General features: G+C 35.1%; 1 protein-coding gene across 7 annotated transcripts in view; it reads left to right on the forward strand.

Moving 5' to 3' along the window:
* The window catches only part of ARID4B (AT-rich interaction domain 4B), a 161,958-nt gene that overhangs the window by 126,719 nt on the left and 8,217 nt on the right, over window positions 1–27,022 (forward strand). For 5 of the 7 annotated variants that reach the window (XM_058309516.2, XM_058309518.2, XM_058309515.1 and 2 more), the window contains 5 exons: window positions 9,810–9,894; window positions 17,179–17,377; window positions 19,828–21,045; window positions 23,939–24,052; window positions 26,310–26,525. In XM_058309516.2, coding sequence (XP_058165499.1) covers window positions 9,810–9,894; window positions 17,179–17,377; window positions 19,828–21,045; window positions 23,939–24,052; window positions 26,310–26,525 — 1,832 coding nt within the window. Of the gene's footprint in view, window positions 1–9,809; window positions 9,895–17,178; window positions 17,378–19,827; window positions 21,046–21,438; window positions 21,553–23,938; window positions 24,053–24,739; window positions 24,769–26,309; window positions 26,526–27,022 lie in introns of those variants that run through there. The other 2 variants (XM_071207371.1, XM_058309520.2) reach the window with 2 other exon arrangements.

Here is a 27,022-nt window from a genome sequence, read left to right on the forward strand (position 1 = left end):
AAATCTCAGACTTAGAGTTCACCTCATCCTTCTGAAATTCTTTTCCTTTATCCTCTATCTAAAATCTGGAGCACTGTAACTAAATATCTCATGTTTTTGAAATGACTCCAGAAATATTTTCTTACTGTCCTGATATGGGCCAGATCATGTGTTCAGATTTTTGGTTAAGCGTATGGCAGCTCTCTACCTGTGTGAAAAGAAAAGTACTTTAAATTTGTGACGTTATCTGTGAAAATCGACCTCACTTCATTGTCCAACATGGTTCATTATTTAACAAACTTCTTGAATGAACTGTTCTGGCAAGTATCCACTCTTCTTTCAGCTACTGTCTTAACAACAATGTGGAACATATTAGAAATCATGAGTTCTGGAACTTTCCAAATGGTAAAATACTAGATAACAATGACTTTAAATAGTATTTTAAAAACTTTTTCATGACCTCTCTTTCCCCTATTGTACCATTTCTTTGTTCCATTTTGCAGCAAAAGTATTTGAAAAAGTTATCTTCCCTAGCTTTCCAGTTTGTCTCCTCATTTTTATTTAAACCTACTCTAATTGGACTTTTCCCTTCACCATGCCTCTAAAACTGTGCTTATGAGGATCATCAGTGATCACAGGCCCCCCCCACGTAGCTGAAATCCATAATCATTTCTCTCTTTTTTGTGATAATGAATATGTATATATATATATACTAAAATTTCCCTTTTTTAAATGTACAGTTCAGTGGCATTAATTGCGTTCACTAAGTTGTGCTACCTTCACCATCACCCATTAACAAAACTTTTTTTTTTTACTGCCCCAAACAGAAACTCTTCCCATTAGGTAATAATTCCCCATTGTCACCTCCACATCCTCCCCACTCCCCATAACCTCTAATCTACTTTCTAACTATGAATTTGCTTATTCTAGACATTTCATATAAGTGAAATCATACAGTTTTGTGCTTGTCTGTCTTATTTTACAGTACATTGTGTTTTCAGGGTTCAGCCATGTTGTAGCATGTGTCAAAACTTAATGCCTTTTTTATTGGTGTGTATTGGATGTGTATACCATATTTGCTTTATTCATTCATCTGTTGATGAACATGGCTTGTTTTCACCTTTTGGCTGTTATGAATACTGCTGCTGTGAATGTTTGTGCTCATTGTTGTGTTTGAGTCCTTGTTTTCAGTTTTTTGGAATATATGTCTACAAAGGAGATTGCTGGGTCATATGGTAATTCTATGCTTAACTTCAATGAACTCTACTCCTTTTTTTTTTACCTCTTGTCCTATTTGCCTTATGAGTGGCATTTGAACCCATTGATCACTCTGTCCATGATAAAATTTACTTGTCTTTCAACTGCTGTTTTTCTTGTTTATTTTGCTCTACTATCTTCCTCAGAAATAAAAAAAAATTTCTTAGTCATCCTATCTTTTGCCGTTTTGACTTTCTTCTTGTTTTTCTGTTTTCCTCCTTTGTAATTGTTACCTTCTTTTTTCCATCCATTACCCATTTAATATTTTTTTCTTTCTGTTCCTTTTTTTCCAGGGCTCTCTTCAGTTATTTTTCTGATAATGAATTTTGCTAAATTATTTTTTCTGACCAGAAGGTATTTGACCCCCTGGAATAAATCTACCACATGGAACTGTGGGTAAACACCCTGCTCCATTCTTCAAACTTTCCACACAAGGGCCACATTACTTTCTATTTTTAAAACATGGGGGGAAAAAAAATGTGCCATATTCATTCCACTAGTATATTACCATATGTAGGATATTACTTGTCTGGCAACAGGGTAAGTAATCAATAATTATTGAACTTCCTAGCCTCAAAATGGAAGAGGTTTAGAAGTTAAAATCCAAATAAAAGCCACTGGTTTTAAAATCACACCTGTATAATAATAGGAGGCTTCTAGGTGATTGGGGCAGATTTTCCTGGCCCTCTCACTGGAGCCTTAAATGGTTTTTTCTCTTTCTTTTTCAACCTTTGGGTCATTTAAATTGCCCATCTCCTAATTTACAAACAAAATTGGTTTGAGTCTGAAACTGAAAGGGATTTGATTGGAAATGTTCCTTTCCTATGACTTTTACTCTTATGTCTCTTTTCATCTCTTAAAAAAATTTATGACAATTTTCAGCTTAATATTTCTGTTCCTTGCTTTTCTGTAATATTTTGCTTCTTTCCTTTTTTTTTCTTTTACTTCCATGTAATTCCTTTACTTCCATGTAATCTGGTCCCTGCCACACTCTTCAGTGTTTATACTATTGGATTTAGGAAGATTGATAAAAGACAACATTTATGCTTTTAAATGGTACTGATAGTATCCTTTGAATTAGACAAAGTTGTAAAGCAAGATATCCTTAGAAATTGCCTGTCTTATTTGCATAATGTGAAAGTTAAAAGCCTGTAAATAAAAACCATTTGGGAGCAGTTTCCAAATAAATATCTCTAAACTTGTTTCTAGCTGGAGAGAAGAGAAGCTTGCCCCTATCTTATTCACCAAGTTCCTTCTTCGTCCCTTTGGTGTTACTGTACACTTCTCTTCCGTTTTTCATGTTGTCTTCTCCAAACTCTCACCTCACAAACCCTTCTGTCATGTGCTGCAAGGCTATTCACTTTTGTTTATGATATAAAGCATATTGAAACTAAAAAGTGCTAGGGCAATAGAAGGCTATGTATTACTGCTTATGTGAAAAATTCTTTTGCAGCTTGCAAATGCTTTGTATCAGACAGTCCTTGCAAACAGAGAAATTTAAAGGTTATTACCAGTAAAAAAAAAGAACATAAAAATAAGTTTTACTTTAAAAAATGGACTTGTGAGTTGACTGTAGTTTTCAAGTGCAAGTGAAAATAAGTGTTTCTTTTGTTGAAAAAAGATTGATAGTTATTTTTACACTCAAATTGGCTTTAATTCTTCTTTTCTGTAATCAGCTAAACTTGGACACATTCCATTTAGTAGTTTTTATAGATTAACAGGCGCATTTAACATAAAACATAAACTTTTACTAGTTCCATTCAGTAGTTTTGTTTATTGGCAAGAAAATTTGTATATTTGTCTAAAAGTGCACCAGTGTTAATTCCCTAAACTAATGAAATATAAATAAACTCTTCGGTTATTTTTTAAGTCAGTATTTCTGTCACAAAATATCATCATTGCCACAGTTGTTAACTATTTGCATTATCTTTATAAGCCTGGTAAAATGCATTGTCATGTTTTCTTAATATTACATATTACCTCTTCCTGAAGACCTATATTTTTGTTTCATTTTACAGAGTTATATTCCCTAGGAAGTAGTAATTATATTACTGTACCATTCTGTTGTGCCAAATACGGAATATGGTTATGCTATAATATTTATGTTTCTATCATTCCTGTTGTTATATGCTTAATTGTGATGAACACCACTCCTGACTCTTTGATGTGGATTTAGCAATGTTACACGAAATGGAAATATGAACTGTTAATAGTGTGCTTAGGATTTTACTTTTTGAGTAATAAACTCTTAATTTAGTTTTGTTTTATTATATCTTATGTATATGGGTAAAAGCATTAAATTGTTTTCAGTGGGTCTTTTCACAAATTTTGTTCAGATTAGAAATGTATTTGTAAATTGAGATTATTATATAAAAATCCATAAACTAGGCAAGTATTGGTAAAATTGCTTATAAAGTTTATAATTAATAATAGTGGTGCTTTATATCATGACTTGGTGATTTTTCCTATTATCACTTTTTTATTTTCTCTTTCACATCATACTCATTTAAGGGGGTGTTCCATTCCTTACTAAAATAGACTAAATTTCTACTTTAGATATGAAGTATTTAAAGCTACATAAGTTAGTTACATGACATACCTGAACTTTTTGTGTGTATAGATAGGCAAAATACAAACTGTTCAGCAGTAACTGAACAAATCTATCCATAACAGAAAACAAAATAGAAATGATTTTAATATTTTACTTAAAGACTGGTCATTAGATTTACCTTTTTAATAAACTATACATATTTTTTTATAAACTACGTATTTTAAGTAGTATTTCACTTGGGTATTGCTTAGGAAATTATTTTTAAAATTTCTCTGTTCTGTACGTAATTAAAACTTCTTATTTTGAAGACTATGACTTTTGGGTATATATTGCTACATGTTGATAGTTTGCAAGTGGTTTAGTTGGGTTTAAGAAAAATCCAAGTCTGAATTGTTTGTTGGTACAATAACCATTTTGGTCTTTATATTTGGTTGACTGATGTTCTTTTCCGTTTTTATTATTGCTAAATGGATTCTTAAATGATTTGCCAACACATCCAAACAATGATCATACAGGTTTCCTTTTAGAAATCTATTTTTCTCTGGTGAGAGCAAGTATGCCATGGTCTCTGAAAAAATCCTTCTAGCTGTATATGAATATTTAAATACCTCACATTTTAAAAATTCACGTATTTATTTATTTGGCTTCTTTCAGAAGCTTTGAGAAGGTTTGTATCCTTACTGTTGTGATTATTTCTATAGCATTGTCTTCTCTGTTACATTGTAAGCTTGAGAGCAGAAGCTGTGTTTATTTCATGGGCATTGCTTGAATACCCAGTGCCTAGCAGAGTCTAGTATATAATAGATACTCAAGAACTATTTGTTGTTAGTGTCCATGTGCAATATTTTAGTTTTGGAGTCTCATTTTATTTTCCATTTTAGGGATCATCTAGTCCAGTTCCTTCATTTTATCATTTTATTTGGTCAGGGATCTTCAGAAGTTAAATGAGTTCTCACACAGCTGTTCTGTCATATTTGTTCCTTATTTGAATATTATATCTTCTCAGTAGAAATATTATGTGTATGCCTTGAAAATGTTTTCCTTTGTACTTTAGATTAAAAATAATATGCTTATATACATTCCATCTATTGTGTGCATCCATTATAATGAATTTTTTGATAACTGAATTGAAAAAATATGGGCTAATCTCTAACAGACTTAGTTTTAATGTTTCAACTCAGTACTTAATATTTGTTATTAAATGGAAAATTTAGAAATCCCCTTTGCCTTGTGCCCTGGCAAGCTATATTTCGTTTTTTTGTCGAGATATCTCTACTCTCTTCTGATGACATTTTCTAATGGTAAAGTCAATTAAAGGCGGGATACTTTATATCAACAGTCTTAAGCACCTGGGCTTCCCATAGTCATTCTCATAAAAGTTAATTGCTTGGATCTAAAGCTACAAGTCAGTTTGTTTGTAGGCTAACCTCTTAGCTTAAATTTTTCTCCTAGTACTCCAGCTACATTACCACTAACTGTGATAGATGACAATAACAGGCGTGTTCTCTGTGAAATGAAATGTTTTGTTTTGTTTTTGTTTCGTTTTTGTTTTTGTTTTAGGGGGGAGGTACTGAGGATTGAACACAGGACTTCATACATGGGAAACAAGTGCTCAGCCACTGAGCTACATCCGTTCCCTGAAATCTAGGTTTTAACAATAAACTTAGTTTTTCTCTAGTTCCCCTAAATAGTTGTTAAGTAATGTTCTTCCTCTGTAGTAGAGAGACATGAACAAAATGTGATTTACTATCTATCTTGTTTCCCTATATGGGACTTAAATCAGAGTCAACAGAATTTAAAAGCTGCAATACAGGGATGACCAGTATAGTTCAGGAAAGGACAGGGTGTTCATGTATTTGGGGATATTTGAGAAAAAGAGCTAGAAGCATTTTAAAACCAAAAAGGTTGTATTTGCCTTAATTATTAAGATTCTTGCCTCTTTGAAAGTGTATTTTGAAAGATGAATGGATACCTTCTTTGATATGTTACTCCAAGGAGGAATGAATTGAGAATATTTTATGGTCTTCTGTTTTTTTAGCTGTAATTTTCTGTTCTTTGCCACTTCTTTCCCAGTAATTTTAACTTTTATGATATTCAAGATAATTGAACTTGAGGCTCTATTTTCCTTATTATCTTCATTGACTACTTTCCTATCTGTTCTGCCTAAAGTTGTTATAGTCTCTTTTCACTATATATTAAATATACTGTATAAAATCTCTAAATATATATATTAAACAGTATCCACTGCAGTGTTTTCTTATACTTCCGAACTAATTTTCCTTCATTCAAGTCTTTGTTCTTGGAATTTGATAAGGAATTAGAGATCTTGACTTGCTAATATTGTCTCCTTTATTTAAATTGACTCTAGTAAAATTAAATTGATCTAGCTCCTATAAAATTTTAATGTCTAAAAAATTGGGGAGGCAATATTTTCCTTGTCAGTTTGTGTCTCTGTTCTTTAAAATCATTCTCTAAAGAAAATAGAAAGTGTCATTGATAATGCTAATGTGTAATTACATAAAAGGAAAGAACATTTCCTATTTTATCATACAATAGTCAGTTATAACTATCAGTTTATTTTCTACTGACAATATTTTTTTCCTTGTAAGGTTAATCAGGCAACTAAAAAGCTCTTTAAAACCTCATTAAGTTTTGTCTCCTAAAATGTTTGTATCAGTGGTTCTCAACTACCATTTGGTAAGGCGTTTGTAATTTGAAAAAACTCCTTCTACTAATGTTCTCACACATTGTTTTCACCTATTCTCCCTCTTCATGGTTTTACATTTTCAACCAGGTTTTTTCGTCACTTCCCTGTGCTTCCTCAAAATAGTTCCTGGCATGCCCTTTACTATCATTCTGATATTTATTACACTATTATAGCAGGCAGTTCTTCTCCCCTCACCTCCACCCCCTTGTTTTTTCCTGCGACACCGGGGCTAGGGATTGAACCCAGACCTGGTATGTGGGAAGCCGGCACTCAACCACTGAGCTACATCAGCTCCCCTCCTACTCTTTCCTAACTCTCCTCATTCTGCTTTTTAGCACGCGTGTTATTTGCAAGGTACTTTCATGGTTTTAATTTCTCAGTCTGAAATAAGTTCATTGGTACGTGATGAGTATTATTATAATAATAATAACATTATTCTATTTCTACATTTTCTAAGAAGAAAGCATAAATGTGATGAGGAAAAACAAGTCTCAGAGGTTTATGTCAGAACAAGACAATGCCAGAAAAACAATGAAAAGAGATGAAAAAGCTCATGGAGTGGAGCACGTATACTCAGTGGTTGAGCAACTGCTTCACATGTATGAGGTCCTGGGTTCAATGCCTGGTACCTCCTAAAAGAAAAACGGCACACGGACAAAGTAGAATAGAAAGAAGGCAAATCTTAAAGGAGTGCTAATACTAGTTAATATTTATAGAACCATCAGGTACCATGGAATTACTTCAACAGGAAACATATATACAAGTAATATTCCAAGGACTCATAAAACCATACAAAATATTCAATAAAATTTTAAAACAAAGTTGGTATTTAGAATATAAGGACTATAGTGTTTATATTAGTACTATTAAAATATTTTAAAACTCTCATGCATAGTTTGCCTTTTCTGTGTCCTGCTTGGTTCAGCACACTCTTCACATAGAAACTTAAATAGTTCTTCTGATAAACAGTCCTCTCACACCAGCCTTTTAATTCATAATTGTGTGGAGAAGAAAATTATTTCCATACACTATCTGTATACTGGTAGAGTTTAGGAAGAGACCCCAGTCTGTTCTGTCCCAAGCATCCATTATTTTATAATTAATGTATATTTTTCTTTTACCTTGTTCCTAAAAGAATTTTAGCAGCAAACATTATTATATCTTTGAGTCATAAAAAATTCTGTTTCGGGGAGCAGGTGTAGCTCAGTGGTTTGAGTGCCTGCTTACCATGTACACAGTCTCAGGTTCAAAGCCCAATTCCTCCTAAAAAATTTTCTTTTTCTATTACAGTGAACATTTTAACCATGGGAGCATAACACTTTTTCTTCTTTGATAGTTTGTTACTTAATGTAAAATATATAAATGTCTAATGTGGTGCTGGCAGTCTTAAATTGAAAGCTAGTGTTTTATCCTAATTCAAAATATAATTCATGTGAAAAAAACAACAACAACAAATTGAATTTAGTGGGTTTTAAAATACTTACTGGTTGTAAAATGCCTGGTATTATAAAACTAGCTACATAAGTCATTGTTAAAAAAAGGTAAAAAAATTGCATTTTTTGTTTAGTTTGTGTTGGTTTTATGTAATCATGCACTGTCTTCAGTTAATCTCACAAAAAGTAGAAATCCTATTTTGTTTTATTTTTTTAAAAGTCTATATTATTAATTCCCTAATTTCAAATAGAGCAGCTTCTCAGAGTTCATATTGCCCATTGCAGAGGGCAAAGATACTTTTCTGTTCATTCTTCACCATTCCCCCAATTTTGAAATGAAGTTTTCTTTTCATGAATAATTCCATTTTTGGTATTAGTGGGAAAGGTATAAGTACTATAAATATATAGTGCTTATTGTGCCAGTATAAATTCCAAAAGATGTGTTTAGTAGAGGAGTAATACTTATTAAAGCTTTTAAAGTAATTGTTGTTATATTTGATACTCAAAAAAAGAAGAAGAAAAAAAAAGAAAAACCCATATGTGATACCCATTCATTCTTTTTTTACAGAAACACACCAAGCCTAATGTTGCAAATAGCTTGACCAGGCCACATAAGTAGTATGCAAAGATTGGTCAAGACTTTCCTAGAGGTCATTTCATTCCCTTCCCTCATCTCTGATTCTCATTGTGGCCCTCAGCAACTAACCACAAACACAACCCCTTATGTTGAGGTGGACCCTCAGCTTTCTGCAGCCAGTAGTGCGCACCAGCAGTAAAACTCTTGCCAGGGAGGTGCTACAGATAGGCTCCAGGTCTACTTTAGAGCAAGATTATAATTTACCAGTCAGATAATGACCTAAGTCATTTTCTCCCTGATTTGGGGCTTTATTGCTTCATTTTGTACCTCCAGTAACATGGGTGGTGGTGTTAAATAACTCATTTTCAGGTGTTAATGTTTTTGAGTTTAAAATTTTATGTCAGGGAGCAGGTGTAGCTCAGTGGTTGAGTGCCTGCTGCCCATGTATGAAGTGTCCCAGGTTCAATTCTTGGTACCTCCTTAAAAAAAAAAAAAATTAGGGACGCTGATGTGGCTCAGTGGTTGAGCATTGACTTCCTCTATATGAGATCCTGGGTTCAATCCCTGGCCCTGGTACCAGAAAAAAAAAATGTCAATGAGTTTTCCATTATACACAATAAACATGTAGCTCTTGAACACAGAAAGAATGAATTACTTTTTAATGTTTCTTCTCTTTAGCTGTTTGGACAAAAATAAACTGTTGCTCTTTTAAACAAATCACTTTATTGTAGTCAATAGTAAATTACACCTTGTAAAATCATGTAGACAATCAGCATTGAATGGAGAGGGTACTACAGGTCTACTGACTCTCAGTTGTCTGTACGTGTAGAAAGTACCTCATAATACTGAAAACGTTGTAAAGTAATATTTTCTAACATTTTATGATCAGTATTTTTTTCTAGGTGTTTTTGCAATCCATAAATTATAAGAATATGATGATTTCCTTTCATACATGCCATTTAAAACTAACGTATTACCTTAGCTTCTTGATGTATCTAGAGTAAACATTGCTTAGAAAGTTTAGAAAATATTGTGATATTTCTAAATATTTATTTTACAGATTTGATTTCTCAGTCTTTGCTTAGCTAGAAGCTAACAATATGTCCTTTTGAGCAAGTCATTTAATCTCTCACTTTGGGCTTTGGTAGCTTTATTCATCAAATGAGAAAGTTGAACTAAATGATCTCCAAGGTCCTTTTCAATTCTAAAATGTTATGATTATATATATGAGTTTCTCATTAATATGTTATATTTACTTCTGTATTACATGTTTTACATATTTATAATAATTTCTTTTAATTTTAGATATGATGAATGGATTAAAGCAGATAAAATAGTAAGACCAGCTGATAAAAATGTGCCCAAAATAAAACATCGTAAGAAAATAAAGGTAAGTACATATTTTACTACACATCATACCTTTTTTTTTTTTTTTTGGCGGTATCAATACTGGCTGGGCTTGAACCGGGGACCTCATATGTGGGAAGCTGATGCACTACCACTGAGCCACGTCAGCTCCCAAAGCTTTTATTTATTTATTTATTTATTTATTTATTTATAAAAAAGATTTATTTTTTATTTATTTCTCTCCCCTTCTCCCCCACCCCCCCACCTGTTGTCTGCTCTCTGTGTCCATTCACTGTGTGTTCTTCTGTGACCGCTCGTATCCTTATCAGTGGCACCAGGAATCTGTGTTTCTTTTTGTTGTGTCATCTTGTTGTGTCAGCTCTTCCGTGTGTGCGGTGCCATTCTTGGGCAGACTACACTTTCTTTCACACTGGGCAGCTTTCCTTACGGGGCACACTCTTTGCGTGTGTGGCTCCCCTACGCGGGGGACACCCCTGCCTGGCAGGGCACTCCTTCCGCGCATCAGCACTGCACATGGGCCAGCTCCACATGGGTCAAGGAGGCCCTGGGTTTGAACTGCGGACCTCCCATGTGGTAGGCAGATGCCCTATCCATTGGGCCAAGTCTGCTTCCCCCATAGCTTTTAATTAAAGATTTTTTCCTTTGAAATGATACAATTAAATGTGTGTACATTAGTATTCATATAGTTAAAAAAGCACTCCCTTGAAATAGCGACTTTATCAAACGGTAGGATTTGGTACAATTAATTTTGTCAGCTTGTGGAAAAGTATTTTGGAATGCCAAATGATCTCTGAGATTTTTTCATTCCCAGTATTGATAAAGCCATCTAGCCAGATTTCACTTCCTCATTTCAACACTTTCTTGCTTTTCTAGTACCCACCTAGGAGCTATAAAATCGTTTGGATAGAAGTCATGAGTTACAGTAATAGTTGTAAATGAAGAAAAGGAGGTATTTGAAGGCAGATAAGAGTCTGACTACTCTTCTCTCTCTTCTCTTCATCTTTTTCTGTTTATAAGAAGTGGCTTAAATTATGTTCAGAGGCTTCTACTAAGCACATTCTTCAGCAATGCCATTGGGATCTATTAATGAGTTTGAGGTATATTTGAGTTTTGAGATATATTCAAAGTATATAATAGATGGCTTTTAGTATAATAACAGTGTTTGTGCTTTCATAGCCACAAAACATTTCTTTCCATTTGTTTCTGTCTTCATTGATTTCTCTTAGCATTGTTTTTAGCTTTGTGAATATATGTCTATACTTCTTTGATTAAATTGATTCCTAGGTATTTGAGTCTTTTTGTTGCTATTGTAACTGGAATTTTACCTTGATTTCCTCCTCAGATTGCTCAGTACTAGTGTATAGAAACATTATTGATTTTTACATGTTGATCTTGAATCTTGCCACTTTTCTGAAATTATTAGCTCAAGTAGCTTTGTGGTAGACATTTCCGAATTTTCTAAATATAGAATCATTTCATCTGTGAATAGTGAGAGTGTTACTTCCTCTTTTACTATTTGGGTGCCTTTTATATTTTTTCCTGTCTAATTGCTCTAGCTAGCATTTCTAGCACAATGTTGAATAACAGTGGTAACAGTGGGCATTCTTGTCTTGTTCCCAATCTTAGAGGGAAAGTTTGCAACCTTTCCCATTGAATATGATGTTGGCTTTGAGTTTTTAATATATGCCCTTTATCATATTGAGGAATTTTCCTTCTTTTCCTATCTTTAGAGGTGTTTTTATGAAGAAAAGATGCTAGAGTTTGTCAACTGCCTTTTCTGCATCAATTGAGAGGATCATGTGATTTTTTTCCCCTTTCATTTTGTTAATGTGGTATATTATGTTAATTGATATTCTTATGTTGAACCATTCTTGCATACCAGGAATAAATCCCACCCGATTATTGTTTATAAGTCTCATATGTTATTGGATTCTATTGCCGGTATTTTGTTGAGAATTTTTGCATCTATGTTCATTAGAGAGATAAGCCTGTAATTTTCTTTTCTTATAGTATGTAGGGTGATGTTGGATTCATAAAATGTGTTGGGTAATTTTCCCTCCTCTTCAGTTTTTTGGAAGAGTTTAAACAGGATTGGTGTTAATTCTTGAAATGCTTGGTAGAATTCACCTGTGAAGCCATCTCGTCCTGGACCTTTCTTTGTTAGTTGATTTTTGCTGACTTATTCAATCTCTTTAAATATGATTAGTTTCTTAAGTAAGTCCTTGTATTTCTGGTAAAGTGAGTGTAGGTTGTTTGTGCATTTACAGGAATTTGCCAAGGTCATATTGGTTTTCTAGTTTGTTGGCATACAGAATCTCTATATAATAAGCCTTTTTATTTCTGTGGGGTCAGTCCTAACTTCCCCCCTTTCATTTCTGATTGTATTTATTTTGCATATTCTCTCTTTTTTTGTTAGTCTAGCTTGGGGTTTGTCAATTTTATTGATCTTCTCAAAGAACCAACTTTTGGTTTTGTTGGTTTTTCTCTTTTTCTGCTCTCAATTTCATTTATTTCTGCTATAGTCTTTTTTTTTTTAAGATTTATTTTCATTTAATCCCCTCTTTGTTGTTTGTGCTCACTGTCTTCTCTCTGTGTCCATTCACTATGTGCTCTCTGTGTCTGCTCATCTTCTCTTTAGGAGGCACCAGGAACCAAACCTGGGACCTCCCATGTGGGAGAGGTGCTCAATCACTTGAGCCACCTCAGCTCCTACTGCTATAGTCTTTATTTCTTTCCTTCTGCTTGTTTTGGGAATGGTTTGCTGTTCTTTTTCTAGTTTCTCCAGTTCAGTTGAATCTTTTATTTTATCTTTTTTGTCTTTTTTAATATAGGCATTTAGGGCTATAAATTTCCCTCTCAGCACTGTCTTTGCTCTATCCCATAAGTTTTTTTAAGTTGTATTCTTGTTTTTATTCATCTCAATATATATACTAATTTCACTTAGTTTCTTCTTTGACCCACTGGTTATTTAGGAGTGTGTTCATCCTCTACACATTTACAATTTTACCTTTTTTCCCATCTATTATTGATTTCCATTTTCATTCCCTTCCATTTTCATTCCATTATGATCTGAGAAGGTGCATTGTTAAATTTCAGTCTCATTATATTTATTGAGACATGCCTTGTGAACTAACGTGGTCTATCCTGGAAAAAGATCCATGACCACATGAGAATTATGTATCACCCGCTAAGTTTTGGTCCAACATTCTATATATGTTTTTGTGGTCTAACTCATTTATCATATTGTTCAAGTCCTGTTTCCTTGTTGATCTTTTGTCTAGTTGTTCTAATTTTCTAACTGTTATTGTAGAGACTTCTATTTCTCCCTTCAGTTTTGCCAGAGTTTGTCTCATGTATTTTGGGGCACCCTCATTAGGTTGCATCCATATTTATAACTGTTAATTCTTACTGGTTGATTGTGCCTTTTATTAATATGTAATGGCCCTCTGTATCTCTTATAACTTTTTTGAATTCGAAGTCTGTTTGGTCTGGTATTAGTATAGTACTCCTCCTCTTTTTTGGTTACTGTTTGTATGGAGTATCTGATTCCAATCTTTCACTTTCAACCGGTTTGTAACCCTGTGTCTAAGGTGTGTCTCTTTGTAGGCAGCATGTAGATGTCTCATGTTTTTTTTTTTTTTTAATCCTTTCTGTGAGCCTATATCTTTTGATTGGCGAGTTTTAATCCATTCACATTCAATATTATTACTGTAATTACTTTGTTTCTGTCCACCATTTTATTGTTTGGTTTTCATATGTTATAGCTTGTTTTTGTCTGTCTTTAACTTTTGGTTATCCTTTCTGCTATTCAGGCCTTCTGTATTTTCCTCCAAGCCTCTCACTCCTGTCTTTTTCTTTCAGGTTGTAAGACTCCCTTTAATATTTCCTGCAAAGGTAGATTCTTTTTTTTTTTTCTAGGTACTGGGGCGGGGGTTTGAAGCCAGGACCTCGTATGTGGGAAGCTGGGGCTCAACCACTGGGCCACACTGGCTCCCCTGAGTTGGTTTTTTTGTTTGTTTTGTTTGTTTTTAGGAGGCACTGGGAAGAACTGTACCTGGGATCTCCCATGTGGGAAGCAGGCACTCAGCATCTGTTCCCATAAGATAGATTCTTTTTTACAAACTCTCTTAGGTTCTGATTCTTTGCGACTATTTAAGTCACTTTCATATTTGAAAGACAGTTTTGCTAGATAAAAATGCTTCGCGGGCAGTTTTTCTCTTTCAGTATCCTAATTTTATCACTGTTTAATTGCCTCCATGGTTTCTCATGAGAAATCCACACTAAGTTTTATTGGGGGTCCCTTGTATATGATGATTTGTTACGATGATTTGTTTCGATGATTTGTTTCTCCCTTGCTGCTTTCAGAATTTTCTCTTTATCTTTGATATTTGACATTCTGAGTATTATGTGTCTTGGAGTAGGTCTATTCAGAATTATTTTGATTGAAGTACACTGTACTTCTTGGACATGTACATTCATTTCTTTCATGAGAGTTTGGAAATTTTCAGCCATTATTTCCTCAAACACTCTTTTTGCCCCTTTTGCCTTCTCTTCTCCTTAGGAACTCCCATGACATGTATTTTGTTTTTGTTTTGTTTTGTTTTTAAGATTTATTTTTATTTATTTCTCTCCCCTTCCCTCCCCCCCCCCATGGTTGTCTGTTCTCTGTGTCTATTTGCTGCGTCTTGTTTGTCCCCTTCTGCTGTTGGCAGCAGCATGGTAATCTGTTTTTCTTTTTGTTGCGTCATCTTGTTGTGTCAGTTCTCCATGTGTGCGGCACCCATTCCTGGGCAGGCTGCACTTTCTTTCACACTGGATGGCTCTCCTTACAGGGGTGCACTCCTTGCGTGTGGGGCTCCCCTACACGGGGGACACCCCTGCATGGCAGGGCACTCCCTGCGCGCATCAGCACTGCGCGTGGGCCAGCTCCACACGGGTCAAGAAGGCCCGGGGTTTGAACCGCGAACCTCCCATGTGGTAGACGGACGCCCTAACCACTGGGCCAACTCCGCCGCCATGACGTGTATTTTGTTGCTCTTTGTGTTATTCACATCTCTGAACCCCTGCTCAATTTTTTTCCCATTCTTTTCTGTCTTCAATTCCAGGTTGTCTGTCTTCTGCATCACTTATTCTTTCTTCTGTCATTTCAAGCCTGCTGTTATATGCCTTTAATATTTCTCTTTCACGTATTGTGTCTTTTATTCCCATGAGCTCTATTGGTTTTCTATTTAAGTTTTCAAATCCTCCTTTGTGCCTGCTCAGTGTCTTCTTGACAACCTCCGTCTCTTTAGCCATATTGTCTTTCAACTCATTAATTTTACTTGGAAATTTGTGTTCTGCTTATTGATTAGTTGTTTCAAATTCTGTGTCTCTTCTGGGGATTTGATATATTCATTTTCTTGGGCCATGGCTTCGACTTTCTCAACATGGCTTGTGTTTTTTCTGATGTCTATGCATCTGATTAGGATGATGAATTAGTCATATGCTCAATTTGTTTCTCTTTTGTAGGGATTTAGTTGCCAGAGCCTGTGTGTATCTGCTATTCTTTCTTTGTTTATGCTTTCTGGGTCTTTAGGATTATCCCTGTTAGTTGCTCAAATCTGGGCCCTGGACCCAATAATGGATTGTAGACTCACTTCCAAGGGCCCCAGAGAGGGAGGTTGTAAAGTCTGGAGAAAGTTGGTGTTCTTTGACAGGCCTCTCAGGTCAAAGCCTAGTCAGAAAGTATTCACTGTAACACAGTAGGGTAACAATGTGACAAAGATCCTGCCTTGAGGATATTCAAAGCCTTGCAATTTAAACTTTCTCAGAGGCAGTTCTCTACCCTTTGCTGGCAGCCCCCTTCCTTTCCCTGCATCGGAAATATTTCCACTCCCTTTAACTGTCCTCAACAACCAGACTGGCTCAGTAGAGAGGTTGATTGAGAGAATCAGATCTCTTCAGCCCCTTGCTGGCTCCAAGGCAAGCAATGGCCCAGCCCCCCTGCCCTGGGAGGGCTTGTGGGACACAGCAGACCAAATTTGTGGGTCAAAAGCTGTGTCAGCCTTAGGCGCTGTCCCTTTGTCTCCTGTTTCCTGGGAAGGTTTATCCCTAGGGTCCTCTTTGTCTATAGCCACATTCAGTAGTGTTTTTGGGATGGGGGAGTTTGCCAGCAGTTACAGCTGCAGCTTTTAAGTCACAGTTTTCCTACTGTAATTCTTTTCCTTTGTGCCTCTCTTTTCTGGGAGATATCCAGCCTTCCCCTGGTGTCCTCATTCCTAAAAGATTTTTCCAGGCCGTATCTGCCACATCTCTAGTCATTTTTCTGGGAAAAAGAGAGTTCCATGTCTTTGTAGTCCACCGTCTTCCTGGAAGTGAGATTTAAGTTTAAGGTCTTTGTAACACCAATGTAGGCTTGAAGTATGTGAGTTTGCTAGTCTTAATCTTAATAACCTATCTGATTGCTAATTTGAGTCCCACTATTATTGTAGCAGTTTGATATGGTTCATGAATTCCAAAAATAGATATTGAATTATCTATTTTAAACTGGTCTGTATCTGGGCGTGATTAAATTATGATTAGGACTGTGAGTGGGCCATGTCAGTAGGGTGTTGAGTCCCCACCCCTTCATGGCTGGAGACTCACAGATAAAAGACATGGCAAAGGAAGAGAGTTGGAGTTTTGAGCTGGAGCCCAAGAAGTGAACACACTGGAGAAGAACACAGAGGAATAAAGACAGCTCCTTAGACACAGCAGAAATCCCAGGTAGAGAGAGAGCCATTTGCCTTATAGTCTGCAGCTTGCCTTGTGGAAAGAGGCAAGGCCTAGAGAGCCTCATAGTCTACAGCTGACCTTGTGGAGAAAACAGAGGAGCTGAACCCAGAGAGAAATGAACCCCGGGAAGAAAGAAACCCAGGAAGCCTGAACCCTGGCAGCCATTGGCAGCCATCTTGCTCCAGCATGTGACAAAAGATTTTGGTAACTTAACTTTATGGCCTGGTAACTGTAAGCTTCTACCCCAAATAAATACCGTTTATAAAAGCCAACCAATATCTGGTATTTCGTATCGGCACTCCTTTGGCTGACTAATACAATTATTAATACTATACAAAACCTTTTTGCTCATCCTGTAATGTTTTGTTAAATAATGTTAGAAAACATGTCCTTGGCTATTTTGGGGGGCTATTTATATTCTTTCTTTTCACATTTAATATTGAATAATTTAGTCTATAACTGAGTTAAAATGACTATTGACACTGTTGCTAATGAATGCATCATGAGAAATTATGGTTAACATAATGTGCTTTTTTTGTTTTTCTTAATCTAGAATAAATTAGACAAAGAAAAAGACAAAGATGAAAAATATTCGCCGAAAAACTGTAAACTTCGACGCTTGTCAAAACCACCATTTCAGACAAATTCATCTCCTGAAATGGTATCTAAATTGGATCTCACTGATGCCAAAAACTCTGATACAGCTCATATTAAGTCCATAGAAATTACTTCTATTCTTAATGGACTTCAAGGTAAACATAACAAACATCCTGTTTCATGCAAGTATTTGAGTTTAGTTTTTATATGTCAAATTCTGTAAAGGTAAGTCAGTGAGATTGTCAAAGTTCTATTTTTGAATTGAACTAGAATTTGTTGGCTTTATTATTATTATTATATTTTCACTTTCATTCATTTGTTTGTTTGTTTATTTGGTGGTACCAGGGATTCAACCCAACACCTCATGCATTGGAAGCAGGTGCTCAACCACTGAGCTACACCTGCTCTCCTGATTTTTTAATTTATTCACCCCCCCTTTGTTTTTTTGTGGTCACTGTCTTCTCTCTATGTCCATTTGCTGTATGCTCTCTGTGTCTGCTAACTCAGGACCTCCCATGAGAAAGAGAGGCACTCAATCACCTAAGGCACCTTAGCATCCTGGTTTGTTGTGTCTCTCATTGTCTTTCCTCTGTGTCTCTTTTGTTGCGTCAGCTCACCATGCCTGCCACAGTGTGCCAGCTCTTTCTCCAGGACGCACTGGGAACCAAACCTGGAACCTTTATTTCTCTTCCTGCTATTGTCTGCTCTCTGTGTCCATTTGCTGTGTGTTCTGTGTCCTCTTGCATTATCTGGTGGCAGTGGGAATCCACATCTCTTTTTTGTTGTGTCATCTTACTGCATCAGCTCTCCGTGTGTGTGACATCACTCCTGGGTGGGCTGCACTTTTTTTATGTGGGGCAGCTCTTCTTGCAGGAAGCACACCTTGCACGTGGGGCACCCCTACACGGGAGTGCGCCTTCATGGCATGGCAGTCCTTGCACGCGCGGCAGTACTGTACATGGGCCAGCTTACCACACAAGTCAGGAGGCCCTGGGGATCGAATCCTGGACCCCCCATGTGGTAGATGGGTGCTCTATCTGTTGAGCGATGTTTCCTTCCCTGGCTTTATTATTAACTTGAAATTAAGCCAGATGTTGACTTAGGCTTCAAATTCCTTTTATTAATAAATCTAAGTGCACTGTTTAATTTTAGCTGAAATTTAATATTCACCCCACAGCACTGTTAATGTATTTTTTTTTCAGGTATACCATCCTTTCCTTTGCCATGTAAAGTATATTTTGTTATATAATGTCAGACCATTATACCGAAAGTTTTTTGAAAAGGATACCAGAGTTATGCGTGTTTTGGTTTTCTATTAAAATTTCTTTTATGATGGCATTACTGCTTAATATTTTAAGGAAGAATGAGGCAATAAGGACTGGGTAGGGAGATTTATTCAATTGCCCTGGGTAGGGAAAGGGGAAATATGGTCTGTCTTCTAAAGTAAAACAATACATCTCTAAAAATATTTTATATTTCTAAAATCTTAAGAGAGATTTAATTTAATTTTGAATATAATTGAAATTACTCTCTCTTTTTAGATGGATATTTACTGGAGGTATTCTTTATGTTCCCTCCTTTACTTTCAGAAATAATTACTATCTTGGCTTTTGTGTAATCATTGCTTTACTTTTCTTCAGAATTTTATACTCACGTATATATTCCTAAAGAGGATATTTTGTTGAGTTTTGTATACCGAGCAGCAAGCATAACCCTAGCTGTGTATGAGAAGGCATTGTTTCTGCTTAGATGAAATCTTCCTAAGAATGTTATCTGAATAGAATCTCCACCTCATCATCTGGTTTCAACTTCAGCTCCTTTGAGACTATACAAAAGCCCCTTCGGGGAATTCGTTGGGATAAGTCATGAGCAAGTTCTGTGAAACATAGGGCTCATCACAGAATAGCTGACATAGTTGTAGTAGATGATCAGCAAGAATATGCTCCATGGTTATAGGCTGCTCAGTATTTTCTGATTCAAAGCTTACCATAATTTACCAACAGCTTTCAGGATTAGGTTAAAACAAAAAATTTTTTTTTGGGTAAAATAATGTTGCCATGAAGGGTAGCACTGGAATTTCATCAGCACATGGTCAACCTAAATACAGTTATTCAAAGGCTGTACATTGGCAGCAAACATCTTAGTGATACTGGCCCTTAGAATAACTTTCTTTTGAATAACATCACACTAATGTGGAGTAGTTTTCTTCCGCATCTAGTGCACAGCTGTCTCCTAGGGGAGATCCCATTTTAAGAATCTCTTCAATGTGGTCCTTGGAATTCTTTTGTTTTCTGAATGTCATATATCCCTTGCCCCTTGCCTCCATAATTTACTCTCATTTTGATGGAGCACATCCTCCAATAGCCTCTTAAAAACAAGTGCATTAGAGGGAAGGTAAATTTTTAGGGACTGTGCCAGTCTGTCAATATCTTTATTCTACATTTCCATCATTGGGCAAGTGTCTTAACCTCTGATTCTTTAGCTGTAAAATAGGGATAAAGCCTAGCAACTCAGAGTGGCTAGGAACTAATATATAAAGTCCCTGCACATTGAAGACATTGCTAATGTTTTTATAATCACGCTTTTTTTCCTCTTATTTTTTTAGCTTCTGAAAGTTCTGCTGAAGACAGTGAGCAGGAAGGTGAAACAAGTGCTCAGGACATTGATGATAATGGCAAGGAAGAATCTAACATTGATCATTTGACCCACAACAAAAATGATCTTATTTCAAAAGAGGAACAGCAGAACAGTTCATCTTTGCTAGAAGAAAACAAAATCCATACAGATTTGGTAATAGCTAAACCATTGTCAAAATCTCCAGAACGATTACGAAAAGATTTAGAAGGGTTGTCAGAAGATACTGATTATGAAGAAGAGGATGAAGTCACAAAAAAGAGGAAGGACGTCAAGAAGGACATATCAGATAAATCTTCCAAACCACAAGTAAAACGTGGTAAAAGAAGGTATGGCAATACAGAAGAATGTTTAAAAACTGGATCACCTGGCAAAAAGGAAGAGAAGGCCAAGAACAAAGAATCACTTTGCGTAGAAAACAGTAGCAACAGCTCTTCAGATGAAGAGGAAGAAGAAAAATCAAAAGCAAAGATGACACCAACCAAGAAATACAATGGTTTGGAGGAAAAAAGAAAATCTCTCCGGACAACTGGTTTCTATTCAGGATTTTCAGAAGTGGCAGAGAAGAGGATAAAACTTCTAAATAACTCTGATGAAAGACTTCAGAACAGCAGAGCTAAAGATCGAAAAGATGTCTGGTCAAGTATTCAGGGACAATGGCCTAAAAAAACACTGAAGGAACTTTTTTCAGACTCTGATACTGAGGCTGCAGCTTCTCCACCCCATCCTTCCCCAGAAGAGGGGATAGCAGAGGAGTCCCTACAGACTGTGGCAGAAGAGGAGACTTGTTTGCCCAGTGCAGAGCTAGAAAAATCATCACCAGTCAGTGTTGATAGTAAACCTCTTGAGGATAAAACAGTGGAAGTCAGTGACAAAAAAGCAGAATTTCCAAGTAGTGGCAGTAACTCAGTGCTAAATACCCCTCCTACTACACCTGAATCGCCTTCTTCAGTCACTGTAACAGAAGGCAGTCGGCAGCAGTCTTCTGTAACAGTATCAGAACCACTGGCTCCAAACCAAGAAGAGGTTCGAAGTATCAAGAGTGAAACTGATAGCACAATTGAGGTGGATAGTGTTGCAGGGGAGCTTCAGGACCTCCAGTCTGAAGGGAATAGCTCCCCAACAGGCTTTGATGCGAGTGTGAGCTCCAGCAGTAGTAATCAACCAGAAGCAGAACATCCTGAAAAAGGTGAGGAGGAAAAAGTATATATGTTGGCTTATTTTAGGATTTCCCCTCTTAAATTTTAATGGTTTCTCAATGTCTCTTGTTATGAAGTGTTTAAGCAAAGTACTTGTGTGAACATGGTAAAACTGGGAATTGATAGGTTATTTGAGTAATTAGTAGTGGAATGCATTTAAAAGCTTAAGAAGGTTTAATGTTCTTTGCTTGAGTCATCCATGACATTTCATTGTGTACGAGAACACATCCTAGAAATTGCACCCAAGCCCAAATCCAAACCTATTTGAAAATTCATTATACACTGGTTGACTATATGGCATGAGCAGCTTAAATATATTTCTGTAACATTGTTTTTGCAATTGTAATGTGCAATTTCTCACAAACATTTTGATTTATTGACAGACCCCTCCACCCTTAACCAAATACTGTATGTAGGGGTTTGGAGCAACCAACTGTCCAGGCACTGCTTTCCTCAGACAACCGTGTCAAACTGATTTTCAAGCCTGACTAACTTGTGTGAGTTTGTAAAGGAATTTGATGCTTTCTTAGATGCATAGCTTCCAAATTGAAGGACCAATGTGTATGTTAATAACCTACAGTATATACTTTTTTGATTTTCCGTGAAGTTGTTAAGTGGAAATTCAAATTAGTAGTTTCCAAAAGTATTAGTGCCTTTTGATGGTGCTACAGCTATACTTCTGTCATCATTTTTCTTATAAACCACTTTGTTCAGGTATCTTTAAATCATTATACTCTAGACTGACACTTGGCTTTGGAAGACACTTGTTTTCATTGGAAAAATAGAGCACTAGGGTTTATATTTTATATAACTCATGTTTTAGTGTGCTAGTTTTAGATTTTTAGCTAAGGATACCTGGTCTAAATCAGATTAGTTAATTCTAAGTTTTCTCACACAACTTTTGACTTCAGACATTTCTTTTAATAAATAATATAGTTGCGATTAAATTGGGATGTCCTTTGATTTTTTTCACATTCACACATACAGCTATTGTGATTATATTTGTATACCATACTGTCTCATGAAACTGAATTATCCAGGCATGATTAAAATAATCTTCAAAATTAAAGAATACTTTATCATAGACTTTCAACAATAATATGACAAATTTTAATATTTACAGTTCTTAAGAGTTTGTATCCTCACTATGCTTCTCATATCTTAAGAAGATTAAAATGAAAAATTAAAGAAAGATATACGATATCTTGTCTTCTGATAGACTAAGTCAGCATTGCCCTTTTGAATTTTAATCTCAACTAGGTTAAAAAGTGTGGAATTTGAGAGCCACTCCCAAAGTTAGGGTAAGAGAGACCATCTACTTTATCAAATCAAAGCATTGTTTTTCAGTTATGTTTAGAAGTATATCTCTTTAGAAATAAATTCTTAAGCACAAGTTTAATATGGCTTCATTTCAATAGATTTGTCTGTTACTAATATTGGAGAATTTACTTTATATTAAGTAAAAATGTAAGTTTTACTGTTTAGATTTAGTTTTTCCAATTTAGCATTCGTTTAGGTTTTTAATTCTTTTAGAAGAAGACTATGTAATTAAATAAACTCCTGGAGAGAAACCTGCCAATTATTATCATTTTTTAAGATTTGTTTATTTATACCCTACCCTCGTTGTCTCCTCTTTAGGAGGCACTGGGAACTAAATCTGGGACCTCCTTTGTGGTAGGGAGGTAGCTCAATTACTTGAGCCACATCCGCTTCCCCAATTATTTTTAAGATTCACTGTTTTACTGAAGTCAATATCTAGATCACCTTCTTTATTCTTCATCTAAATTGCTGTATTAAAACAGGATCATAAATAAGTTGTGATCCATTGACAAAGAAAAAGGAAAACTGTCTAGGAAGTTGCAAACAGTTAATATCCTCTACCATTTTTGACTAAGTCAGTCATGTCTTATATACTCAAGGTTAATTTTTACCTTTGGTAACAGGATAAGAAACCTATTTTTGCAGCAAGCATGGCATAATTATAACGTTATATTAATTATGTCATGTCATCATAGCATCTGATGTTGGACTCAAATAGAAATAGGGCTTTATTAGTCTCTGAGAAAAAAAGTTTACTGTATAGTTGGGAAATTACATATAATTAGAAAGATACAGAAGCATAGCCCATACTAAGGAGCAAATTAGTGGTATGGATCAGTGATATAGCTCAGAGTAGTGATTAGATCAGTGAAGCCTGTAGCATCAAGGAAAGTCTTAGTGAAGATGTAAGACGTGGACTAGTCCTTGGAGATAAGGGAGGCATTCATAATGTTTTGGGAGAATTTCCCAATCAAGAAGATGAACTGTTACTTAGAACTACTGTGCTGGATTTATAAATGGTAACCAGTGCCTTGGGAACTAAGTTACTGTTGAAGTTAATAAATTGGTAAAATAACCAACTGTGAATTACTGCTAAAATTTATCCCATTAATATCATTATATTATAGCATTTTTAATTTATAGTAATATCTATAATATATAATTAATATTTTAACCTGTAATTAAATCTTAATATTTTGGTTTTCTGAATCTTAACAAATTTCAGTTTTTATTTTCAGCATATACCTGTTCTTGAATTGCTAGATCCATATACGCCCCAGTACTTCATTGGGAGCTGTTTATAGCTGATTTTTCTAAGAAGGATGTGCACATCTTACTTGCTTTTTAAAGAAACTGTAATTTTAGTGTGTGCAATAATTCAGCTCCATTAATGATAATTTATTTTGAAAGTTTATAGTAATTTCTATGATAATTTACAAGTCGTATAAAGAACATAAATAGTTTTAAAATTGTTCTATATGTTTCTAAAATATGAAATTAATTTATACCTAGGGAAGGTTTGATATTATTTTGTGTTACTTAATAATTTCTTTCCCATCATAGCCTGTACAGGTCAGAAAAGAGTGAAAGATGCTCAGGGAGGAGGAAGTTCATCAAAGAAGCAGAAGAGAAGCCATAAAGCATCTGTGGTAAACAACAAAAAGAAGGGCAAAGGCAGTAAGTGTGAAACCTCTAATCTTTTAAATATAAGAATAAAAATTAATAAATATTTAATCCCCATTTTAAAAAGGGTATTCAAAATATGGGATAGCTCAATATTTTGATTTAATCTCCACCCTCAAGAAAAGTCACACAGAAATCTTCTGATTCTTGGTAAATTCTGGAATTACACAGTTTGTTATTATTCAGCAGGAGTATTGTTTATTGTTGAATATCAGGTAATCCTTTTAAAAATAGCCAATATAATATAAATATCCACATCTTTAAGTTACATATATATGTTCCATAGTTCTTTCCAATAACTATTATATATATTACATATTATAAATACTTCAATTATTTATATCTTTTATTAAAATGAAATTGATTGCTTTGCAATTCTTCATGGTAAAATCAGCCTAGAAGAAAGCAATCAGGATAGCTTTAGAGGTATATAATTCCATCAACTCTGGTTTACTACTTTGTTCTTGGTGCTATAAACTATTGTGACCTGAGAACAGCTGCTACAAACAATATTTTTGCTGAGTAGTCTTCAACTAAAGATTTAACCTCATCAATGACTCTATTCATCAACCTACAGAGAATACACACACACATACCATATATCTCCTGAGAGCTGCACATTTTATCTCTTTTGTAAACACAAAGTGAGAAGCAGAAAATATGTGAAGAATTTTTTTTCAGGTGTCCCACACTGACCTCCTGCTGCTCTTCCAGGAGACTCCTGCCACCTCCACTGCCTGACCTTTGCTATCAGCCGGCTTGGCTGCACTTCAGTGCAGAAAAGGGTTTTTCGGCCAGCTCCCCGAGGTTCTGCTGAGCCCATATATCTTCCAGGCGGTGAATATGGCATTCCTTGGGGCCCCGGGCGGCTGTGCTCAGCGGGGCCCTGAAAGCCAGGCTGAGGTGACCACTGCATCAGAGTGGGGCCAGGCCTTGGGTGGCTTAGCTGCAAGTTGCCAGGGATCCCAGAGCAGCAGTGGCGTAACTGGGAGGGAATTAATTTAAGATACTTGTAAAAGGGTAGTGAATGAATTTTCTTTATTCCCAAAACACCACAGTGGGAGAAGTTGGTAATATCTTTGCTAATTAGAATACGTAAAAGACTTTGAGATCCTAACATATGTATTAATACATATATATAAATATGTTTTTGCCCTTTTTTTTGGTGGCTGTTTGGCTGTTGTTTAAATGAAAAACCAGTAAATATATGTCAAATTGATCATCAGTTATTTGGTGTAACTGAGAGGCTATTTAAAGAGTTTTTTGTTTTTTTATATTGTGATGTTTTTGTCTTCAGGACTTTACCATGGAAATGGCATTTCCTGAGTTCTCATCTTCAACAAATCAATTAAGCTATCCATATAATTTAGGGATATAGGGGTTGATTGTATTTTCCCATTTAAATAATTGGTTTATAGCATGGTAAATCAGAATGAGTAACTCAGTCTCTGAGAATAATTTTGTAAAGTGAATTATCTCTGATAGAATCTAAAATAATACTTTGTATCCACAAAGAGGCAATTTATGAAAATATTAATCCCATTACAGATTTCATGGTAAGCTATTCAAGGTTAAACATTTCCATTCTAATACTGAAAATCAGCAAAGTCTGGTGTAACATAATATAATTATTACACAAACTTCTGAATCTCATAAATCACTGAATATGTTTACCAGGGTGAAAATGATGGCTTGTTTTAGTTAACAGGGATAATGTAGGAGTTACTAATGAAGAAATTCATTGTACGTATCAAAGTTAAGAATTTATTCCCAAAGAATCTTTTATTGAGTATGGTGATGGTTCATTATTTGTTTGTGACCAGAGGAGTAGGAAAATGTTACACATACATAATCTGTACAAAATCTAAAGTATTAAAATTAAGAAATTTCGGTAATGAATCATTTTGAAAGATACTTAATTTTATTTTATATATGAACATACTATAAGAAAAAGCCATTCAGATGATTATAATATATTTAATAGCCTACCAAATACAATATAAGTTTAGTTTAAGTGATTTTTTGAAAAATTATTATTACTAACAGTTCAGGTAAGAATTCTTTTATGTTGGTAGCTATGGTTCTGCTTCATTTGTACATGATGATTTTCTAGGTTTCTAGGCAGGGTTATAAAGCAAGTCATTTGCTATAGTAGTAAATTCAAATGATTAGTTTAAAATTATCCACTAAAATCGATAATTGAAATTGTTACTTTTCTGTCTATTAATGCTTTTTAAAATGTTTCTTTCAGCAAACAGTAGTGATAGTGAAGAACTTTCTGCTGGTGAAAGTGTAACTAAGACTCAGCCAGTCAAGTCGGTTTCTACTGGAATGAAGTCTCATAGTACCAAATCTCCTGCAAGGACTCAATCTCCAGGAAAGTGTGGGAAAAATGGTGATAAGGATCTTGATATCAAGGAATCCAGTAATCGATTACCCAAAGTTTACAAGTGGAGTTTTCAGATGTGTAAGTAACATATTTAGTCTATAATTAGCAGTAGAAAAATTGATCCCTGACTTATAACTCCCTCTGATTTCTGTTAACTTTTAAAAGAGTCTTTACCAAACTTTAGAGATAACAAATTGCAATTTATAGATCCTGATATGAATAAACAAATTGATAGAAGAAAAATTTTGAAGCAGTTGACAGATATCAGCACTAGATATTTATGATACCATGTTGTAAATTTGCTTTTAAATTATCTGGGTTAGGAGTGGAAGGTAAGGGGCTGTAAATGAAACAAGATTTGTCATACATTGTTAATTAAGCTGGATGATGAGTTCATAGGGTTTCATTATATGACTCTGTACTTATTTTTCAGAAATTTTCCTAATAAAATTTTTTGTAGTTTAAAAAAATTCTCTCCAATTTAAGTTGTTCATACTCATAGAAATTTTTAAAAATAATGAAAAGAGGACAGAGAAGAAAAATTTATCCATAGTCCTGACACTTAATTTTAAACT

The sequence above is a fragment of the Dasypus novemcinctus genome, chromosome 13, assembly GCF_030445035.2.
Source record: "Dasypus novemcinctus isolate mDasNov1 chromosome 13, mDasNov1.1.hap2, whole genome shotgun sequence".
NCBI lineage: Eukaryota > Metazoa > Chordata > Mammalia > Cingulata > Dasypodidae > Dasypus > Dasypus novemcinctus.